General features: G+C 35.0%; 1 protein-coding gene across 1 annotated transcript; it reads right to left on the bottom strand.

The window, feature by feature from the left end:
* Positions 1–517: 517 nt before the first annotated feature.
* LOC149779485 (uncharacterized) lies at positions 518–5,432 on the bottom strand. The gene is made up of 4 exons (XM_089940175.1): positions 5,332–5,432; positions 1,993–2,082; positions 1,054–1,530; positions 518–742 (listed from the first exon to the last, which is right to left on the bottom strand). The coding sequence occupies exons 2-4, from the start codon at positions 2,069–2,071 to the stop codon at positions 735–737; spliced, it is 564 nt and encodes a 187-aa protein (XP_089796301.1). The 5' UTR covers positions 2,072–2,082; positions 5,332–5,432; the 3' UTR covers positions 518–734.
* Between the last annotated feature and the right edge of the window lie 4,406 nt (positions 5,433–9,838).

The raw sequence follows: 9,838 nt of genomic DNA, 5'->3' as shown, positions 1-9,838 counted from the left end.
CATATCCTTCAGCTTACAGTCAATATAAACAAAACATGTATCCTCTTGTTATGTTTGTGTAATCCAAATTACAGATTCTTATATTTTCGAGTAAGTATTAAAAACGTAACAAAAATATATTCTATGCTTTGGGGGTTCTTTTAGGTTTCAGAATAGGTGGGGGTCAGAAATCAAACTGTACATGATCACAAATATGAAATATTTGATGAAATCACGCCATAGTTTTTGCCAGAAATTCAAAATATTATTTAGCGAAGTCCGCTGGATTACAATGCTATTCACATTAAAAACATGTATTTCTATTTTTATTGGAGGAGAGTGTTTATGTTGCTCAATACTAGTTTCAAGTCTAAAATTTCAAACTGTTAGTTTTAGTAAGCATTGTGTGTGTGTGTGTGTGTGTGTGTGTGTGTGTGTGTAAATGACGGGAGAGAAAACAACTTTTTAAATTGTATGCTGAATGAATTTGAACTTTTGTAGTATTACAATAGAATTGACGAATGAAATAACTGATGTTATTAATAAGATTTTTATGTCGAGAATCACTCACACAAGCATAGCACATCAAAAAAAAATACTTCACGAAACTACGTATACATTTATACTAATCATGTTATGATCTGTATTACAGAGTATTCGCCCAAATAACCGACGAAGACAGATGTCGAACGTCCACCTTTAACTTATATTGCACTTCTTTGGCTGTATTATGTATCGTTGGCTGGCAGCTACGGCTAATAACCTGGAAAAAGGAAACAATAATGATCAATGTCGTCTTCGTCATCATCATCATCAAACAGTACAGAACAAATTGTGGAAAAGCAAAGCTTTAAAAATAGTCTGTCTATATAACGTTATTATGTGTTCTTATACGTGCACTTCACTGACATCGAATGGTTCTGCATTATCTGATTAATAAACAATGAAAATGACGATGATAAGTACTCTATGTTGTGCTTTAAAATAAAGAGAACAAAGCCAAAAGGAAAGAAGGGAAAAAAGTTTACAGACGAACAATAAGAAAAGACAGAGGAGAACACTAGCTTTACTCACCTTGTGGAAATACTGGGGAAGGCTTTTTGAAACGGTGATCAACGGGGCCTAGTCCTTTGTGATCAAATCCTGGCGCAACCTTTCCTTGACCAAAATGATTGACCTGTGATCCTGGGTGGAAACCTCCTACATTAAGTGGGTCAATAGACTTGAATGGATCAATGATTGGCTTCTTAGGGTGAACAATGGGCTTCTTAGGGTGAACCACGGGCTTCTTAGGGTGAACAATGGGCTTCTTTGGGTGAATTATGGGCTTCTTCGGGTGAACTATTGGTTTCGTCGGTGGAATAATTGGCTTGTGAGGGCCGACATGACTACCACCAATGATGTTCAACCCAGAGACGGGCCCCACAAAAGGATCACTGCGGCCGCTGCCCCCGTGGACGGGTAAGTTGCCACCCTGCCTGATCACGTTTACGGGTACGTCACCAAAGCCTACTGCGGGCACTCCTGCTAATGGCAAATTTGGAATAACCCCTGTAAAAGATAAAGAATAATCATTCGATTATGGCATGTAAGAATGCGCCTTTTTTCTGCAAAGCAATTGACAAATTGTATTTTCTAAGATCTTTTACTGCGTGGGACATTTGACCGAGAATGCATTGTACCATATCACGAACGATGCATAAATTCTCACATTTTCTGGTTGATTGTGTCATTAAAACACACACACACACACACACAGATATATATATATATATATATATATATATATATATATATATATATATATATATATATATATATATATATATATATATATATATATATATATATATATAAGCACACACGGCAGTATTAATTTATTACCCAACAAACATCCAATTTTTAATCTGAGCCGAAAATCCCGTTATCTTTCTGGTCACTTTATATATAAAAAATATCTTCTAGAAATTGACAAAGTGCTTGTATGGACAATAATAATCTAAATGTACTCACTGTCCTTCTGGTAAGTTGTTGCCGTCACTGTGCTGACCACAACAAGGGTAAGAATGGTCGGAAATATAAGATGATGCATCCTTCAGTTTTCTGTGGAGAACAAAAAAATATTTTAAAGATACGAAAATATGTGTGTGACACGTGTTTAAGGCTTGGTTCTAGCCTAATAACGATAGAAGAAGACTTCAAGACATAAACAGCACGATAACTAACAGAACGTTCATATGGTTTGTTTGGAATTTAAGACGTACACAATAGAACAGGTAAAATGCATGTTTCTGACTCGTTCTGCAGAACTAGATACAGGTTCTTCCATCTATTGTATGTGTCATTTCGAACACGTAATTAATGTCAAGGTCGGTTTCAGATTTTCTTGTGCAGTCGAGAAAACGTAAATATTTACTATTTAAAGCAACTTTTGCGAATAAGGAATACCAGAGGCAGGCATAAAAACACCGACGTGATATATGTCACTCAACGATACACTCAGATTCCAAAAGTAATCAGAGACAACTGTAATATTCTTGCTGTATTCAACGGCGTTGATACACACACGCTACGAAATATTTGGCAGACATGGTGCGGCGGTGACATGGACTTTAATGTTTTTCGAAACTTTTTTAGTCATGCTCAGTCGACCCCACATGGATTTGTAACGATAAATTTACATGACCCTCGGACACGATATCGTATCGGACTTGACCAAATATTCGGTTAAATTGTAAATAGCCACTTAGCAGCAGGGGGGGGCGATGACATCGACGCGGTCGTCGCTGTGTTTACCGGACGCTGACGACGCTGGGATCGGCGCGCAGAAGGTATTAATTAAACCAAATGACGATTGGACGATCCCCCGACGACGACGTCGTCTTTTTTTTTACCGGGCGCTGACGACACTAGATCGTTGAGTTGCAGAAAGTATTAATTAAGCCAAATGACGTTTGGACAAAATGTCGGATTCGCCCCCCCTGCTGCTTACTATCAGGAAGATTTCGTTCAAAGCGTGATTAATTTTTTGGAAAATGAGCACCCACAAGCGGCGTTTATGATAATGAACGTCTGGTGAGTTATCGTTACTACCTAGATGGCGCCAGAAATGCCGGTCCATCGATGGGATAGTCTCCTAGATTCAATTGTGAGGTCAAAATTTCTTAAATTATGCCGAGTACATATTGCTGTGTGCCTGGGTAGTATTAAATGACAGAAAATTAAGTAATAATAGAGTACATATTGAAAGAATGAATTCCCTTTACTACTACTGTGTCGAATTGCCATCATATATAACTTTAATGTGCTTTATGTTGTGTAATTTTAGAAGAGGCGTTGTTTCAAAACACGTATAAATGCTATTTATTGAATCCATGTGCAGATTATAGTATTTGCTTGCAATTGTGGTTTTAGAAAGAATATGCCAGAAGTAAACACGATTAGAGCATTGATTGATTCTTGGGTTTCTTTCTTCTTTTTTTTTCTTCTAGTTACCAATATATTGGTTATGCAATAATGATCGTTCACTTTAAATACGGCTTATACAATTATTTCTCAAGAAGGTCCGAGTTGAAATGCAACTCAGAAAATCTTTTCAACTTTTTAACCGTTTCAGTTTTGAATATTTCATTCTATAAATTTCAATGCACTTGATGTCCTTGACTTAAAAGGTTATTGGCTGTACATACAAAATGCATTCATGTGCACTGACGCAAAAAAAAAATGTAATCCTTGAATGTGCGAAAGATAGTCATAGTTCTCATCAAGGGATAACTCTCCCTCCGAGGGAATTGTACATTTACAGTTACGTTTTAAATATGACACAGAGACCGGTGAAATTGTTTAATCCCATGACGAGTATGGACATTTGACTTCCACAATGGGAGTTTTAATTACAAACGTATCTGGTCACGCAACAAGAAATGGAAATTTCTGAGATACTACAGGTCTGCAGGGATGTACTGAATTCCCAAAGTCCTTCGTGTAGCTTTGTGCAGCGACTACCTGGCATTTGCGACAACAGTAAACGATCTGGCTAACTTGGCGATATCAATTATGCCCGTTGCCTTGTATATTCGCCCGACAAACTTCCTAGATTGAATCGTATAAAAATTTAAAGTATTCAGCCGGAGTTACGTTAAAGTCTGACCGAAGTAAACACGACACATACGCAAGATGCAAGATCGAAGAGAGAAAAATATGTTTAAAAAATTTAATATTTCACTTTATGGAGACTAAATTCTACTTTACTTACAAATTAACACCTTGGCTGTGATATACTGGTTGGTGCGCTCGAACACGGAACCATATTAGGGTCGTAAAATAACTTTACATGCTTCCCGTTTCTGAAGAATTTCTAATTTCACTTTCATTAATTACATCGTACAACATGTGCTACGAGACGCAATTTAACATACTAATCTTTGAACCAGCTCATTCTTTCGTCACAAAATCTTCGCATTTCTATTCCTTAGTTCTTTTCTCAACTTATGAATCGTCAATAAACTAAATTTTGATTCCAAGATCAATACCTAAACATACTTTGGAACGTACATCAATAATGTGTGTATATCAGCTGCTGCACTGGTAGCGGTGGCTCCCCCTATAAATTTCTAGGGAAGATAACTGACTACTAGTCCTCATTACAGGAGACTCAATATATACTGCTTGGCAACACAAAAAAATTAAATAGACAAAAAAAAATATTCTAAAATCATTCTCTGTAGTCGGATTCACAAATATTTTGACGCGTGTCACCAATGTCAAGGTGACTATATGATAATTTCTAAGTGAATGGATACAATACGTGTTTTGAGTATAAATAAATCATCACAGTCTTGCGTTAATCTCTCTCTCTCTCTTAAAATAGTAATTTCCGAATTCTACCAACCCTTTTATCTCTTTCTACATATATTCTTATACATGTCTGCTTTATTTCTTCAACTTAATCTGCATTCTCTCTCTCTCTCTCTCTTTATATATATATATATATATATATATATATATATATATATATATATATATATATATATATATATATATATATATATATATATATATATATATTAGGATACTTATAATTATCGGCATATGCTGTTAAGGTGCCAAAAGAGATTATAAGGAAACAAAGTTATCCTTAAAATATACCATATCTTTTATCTTATTGTTTTAATCTTGTTGAGATATTTTATATATACAGTTTGGTATCTAGGTGCACGGGATTGTACACTCTCGCGTCAAGACATACAAATACGAGAGACTAAAATTTGAAATATAACTTACAACATAAATGGTATTCATAATGGTGTGTTTTTTTTCAGTCACACAAAAAATAAAAAAACGACGTCTTACCTCAGTGACCAATCTTCTCTTATACTGGAAGGTCTATACGCAAGACCCGCTTGATTCTCTACTAATGAGTCTGAAGTTCTCTTACAGGTATATATATATACACCTTGACAAGGAAATACATCGCTAGAATAATAAATATAATCAGTCTTTGTTTGACGTATCGTTCATTAATGCAAACACGTACTGTCGTGAAGAGGTGCTAGTGGGGAATATCTTTGGAGGTGAATTTTAAATATAAAAGGACAAATGGGAAGAAAGGGTAATATATAAAAATATTTTGATTTAGATAACAATTCCATTAATGTGTTTAATCTGATCATTGCGTTAACAATTATATAACTTAGCAGCTCAGTAAATATTTACTTATTAATATTTGCTAGATACTCTTGTTGTTTTCTTAGTTGAGCAAAAATTGACGATAAAAAACTATAGTGAAATTCATCACATATAAATAATTCACTTTAGATTCTTCAGAAGTATCCCAACTTTTTCACCTTCCCATTTCTGTCAGAAACCAATGATTCTTTACTGGTCAATTTATTAAAATTATTCAATACTTTTGTGAGGTACTTGTCAAGCAGGATTGTTTAAGCATACCATGAAGGAATCAAAATTACTAGAATGCAAAGTTTGTATAAATCTTTCAGATTCGTTCTATCTTCGTTCGCCAAGAAATGGAGGAACCTGGCTGAGATAGCCGCTAATTATACAGACCTGAAATCGCACAAACTTCCATGATAAGGAAAAAAAACAATTTAACATTGACTATATCAGCAGCATGGTGCAACATAATATCACATATTGATTTTTTTTACAAAGGTTTTGTGCAATATTTAATAGTTCTCATTTTAACGAAGTACACGTGCAAAACATCCTTAAGAAATCAGGGTATACATATTCAATAACCGAATCGTCACAAATATCAACACATGCTCTTTAGATTTGAAGGCACGTGTGCATGTGCTTCCTCTTTATTCATAAGGGTGTTTCAACGTAGCTATCAATTATTTTTGGACTTGGTCATTGTTTAGCAAAGTGAAGAAAACTAATACACCGCTCCGGTGGCCTAAGTGGTTAGAGCGTCCGCCTCGGATACGGGAGGTCGTGGGTTCAAATCCCGGCGGACTCATACCAAAGACTTATTAAACAAATGGTACTAACAGCTGCTTCGCTTGGCACTCAGCATTAAGTTATTAGTTTTAGAACTGGTTGGCCTGGTGTTAGGATAATATGACTGGGTAGGATATGATGTTACATGCCTGCAGCATGATGCCCGAGTGCTAGACATCGCTATAAACTGATTCACTGTAACGATATGACTGAAAAATTGTTAAAAGCTACGCTAAAAATCCAAATCACACACAATCACACACACACACACAACTAATCTAAAAATAAATTGGATAACTGGTTATTCTAGTGTCACTGCATTAAATATTTTAACTTCTTCGCAATTACCATAATGCAATATTACACCTTAAAATCTTAAGGCCATATTGCACGCTATAATGACACAGAGGGTGCATAAACCTTAAGAAAATATTGGGCTCTGTAGCATGTGTGCGTGATTTGGATTTTTAACGTAGCTTTTAACAATTTTTCAGTCATATCACTACCATGTCTGCAGTGTGGCAATTTATAGTGATGAATAGCAGACATGTGGCATGATGTTCCACCCAGTCACATTATCCTGACACCAGGCTGACCAGTCCTAATACTAACCTCTTGATGGTGAGCGCCTACCGAGGCAGCTCTTAGCATTGGTTTTAAAAGTCTTTAGTATGACTCAGCCAGGGTTCGATCCTGCGACCTCCCGCATCAGAAGCGGACGCTCTAACCACTACGCCACCGGAGAGGTCCTCTGTACCATGTCAAAACTTGCGTCTTGCTCCTGTTTTACGTATATATATATATATATATATATATATATATATATATATATATATATATATATATATATATATATATATATATATATATATATATATATATATATATATATATATATATTTATATATAAAACGTACGGTGCAGGATACTTCATATTATGCCGTATAAAATAAATGCATTTAAATTTAAGTTGTTGCAAGCACTGTACCGTTTAGTCACCAAAGGGACGCCACTTTTCTAAATTTACATTCCTAGATTAAAGTCATCAAATAAATGTGAGGGCTATTTACACAGACGTCAGACAGCCTGTTTATTAAACAAATCACTCACGTCATGCTAAGAATATGCTCCCTTTACTGTGCTTCTACAAGGAAAAATTCATTTCTTAGCGCATCAAAATAACATAAAATCAAAAATGAGTCTAATGCTGTAGGTATATCATACGCACGCATATTGCAACTTTATTTCTAACCAATGAATTTATCCCCTCAACGTCTATATTACTAAAAGCTGCAATTAGCCGCAAAACGATTCACTCTTTTAGTAAAGTTTCATTTACCTATTTGAGATTCTTTTAATCACTTAGTTTTTATTTCATACAGAAAGAAGAATGAACAATTTCGCGCATTCTGACAGACATTGCACATTTCATTTGTTGTGCATAAAAATAATCCCATGTTGAACTAGTAAAAGTAGATCATATTTTTCTACAAACTATAAAAAAACAGCGGTAATCCGAATTAAAAAGAACATTTTATAAAGCCAAATTATCATTTTTCAACACAGAATGTCTATCAGTGTGATGTCAAATTGCTTGATACGGTACACAGTACCGGTTAGAATCGATCTGTGTTTATCCTAAAATGTCACTTTCACAACTAAACATTACATTGTTGCGATATTCATGTGAAAGAGGATTACTGGATGCAGAAATTCCTATATTTATTGTAATGTATTTGTGACCGGATATTTGTAGTATTTGATTTGGAACAGTACAGAAGTAGCAAACATTTTTTTTTATATATCTGAGTTGCATAACATATTTACCAAGTAAATATGTTGTGGTTGGACAAAGTTCTGTGAGCTCGGAGACCGGTTTATGTCTACATTCTTCTGTGAACAGACGTGAGTTTATTTACTTATGTAGTTAACATTTAAACCACCCATACAGGGTGGGTTCTGTTTTACAGATATACCCCTCCAACCCCACCCAATACATCCGCTATTAACTGAGTAATACCCTTAAATTTACTTCTTGTTAGAGTTCTTGTCTTGGGATTTTGCCTATGATGATATCGTCATACATGACATAACGAACCCCCCTGTGGGGGTAAATTGAACATATTCGGACAGACGAGACCATTTTTCCCAATTTCTCTTTCGTGACTCAGTCGAAAACTGTTCGCCAAAATGTTCGTTGAAAACAACAAATTCCTGAAGGCGGGGTTAGAAAGGTTTTCATACAATCGCAGCCAATCAGTAAAGAGAATAATTTCATGGACTTATTTGGACCAATCGGAATCATATAAAGTGATATCTAACACGTTGATATAAAAAATATGAACCTGCACATACTATAGGAAAACTGTATCGACTGTGTGATAGACGCACGAACGCACTGGAGGCATCAGTTACGGAAATACTAATGACACAGTCCACGCGTTTATAAAGAACTATAGACGGATAGACAGAAAGATGAATATATGTACACAGATAGATAGATAGATAGATAGATAGATAGATAGATAGATAGATAAAGAAAATAGAGAATAAATATACGCGGAATTCAATATGATACTGCCCTTACAACAAAATGGCTCGAGATTGTTTTTTCAACAATGCGAGATTATTTTGCACAGATTCTTTATGAGAGAGACTAATCTGTTCACATGCCAAGTATAAAATTGTTTCGTCCACACAACATATATGAAATTATTCTGTCCATATAAGAGACCTGAAATTATATATTAGCAAATGGTTCTGATATTTGGCGACATGGATATAGAATGTATAGCACGTATTCAAAGCCGTTTCTATAAACACTATCTGTGTATAATGGAAATAATAATGTTGCCCTTGGAGAATGTGTCAAACTTTCGTTGTGTGTTACATATTACTCAGAATGCTACATAATGTTTACATTATTAGTTAATAATGGACATGTTACATGACATTACATGTAAGACATTTATTATTTTGTAAAGCGCTTAGAGCTTCTAAAGATTAGGCGCTATACAAAGTCCTCATTATTAGTAGCAGTATTATTATTTAGCTATGGTTTTAGCTTCGCACGGATATTGTAAGATGTTGGAAATGTTAGTTTATTTGTAACGTCATTGTCTCAAAGATTGCCCTAGTCAAAACTGGCAAGATGAAATCACGCTATCGTCAGAATGTGGGCATTATTAAAATTATTAATCATTTCCAAATGTTGAGAACTATCTCTTCATAGGATTACCAGTTTATGCTAGTAAACCTCTTTGGAGATTCAGACGTTCTAGTCATAAATGTTTGATTGACTCTGGTAGACATGATGCTGCTATTTCATGTCATTTGTGTGACATTTATTATCACATTTATTTGTCGAAGATGACTTTCATGCATTTTTTATTGTAAA

Source organism: Sinohyriopsis cumingii, chromosome 17 (assembly GCF_028554795.1).
Source record: "Sinohyriopsis cumingii isolate HCF-2022 chromosome 17, ASM2855479v2, whole genome shotgun sequence".
Taxonomy (NCBI): domain Eukaryota; kingdom Metazoa; phylum Mollusca; class Bivalvia; order Unionida; family Unionidae; genus Sinohyriopsis; species Sinohyriopsis cumingii.
This window is presented reverse-complemented; position numbering and strand designations above follow the sequence as displayed.

Excerpts from the sequence above, each read along its gene's own strand:
- LOC149779485 (XM_089940175.1), bottom strand. The coding sequence starts at position 2,071 with ATGCATCATCTTATATTTCCGACCATTCTTACCCTTGTTGTGGTCAGC. Across the intron at positions 1,531-1,992 it reads AACAACTTACCAGAAGGACA|GGGTTATTCCAAATTTGCCA; the intron begins GTGAGTACATTT and ends TATCTTTTACAG.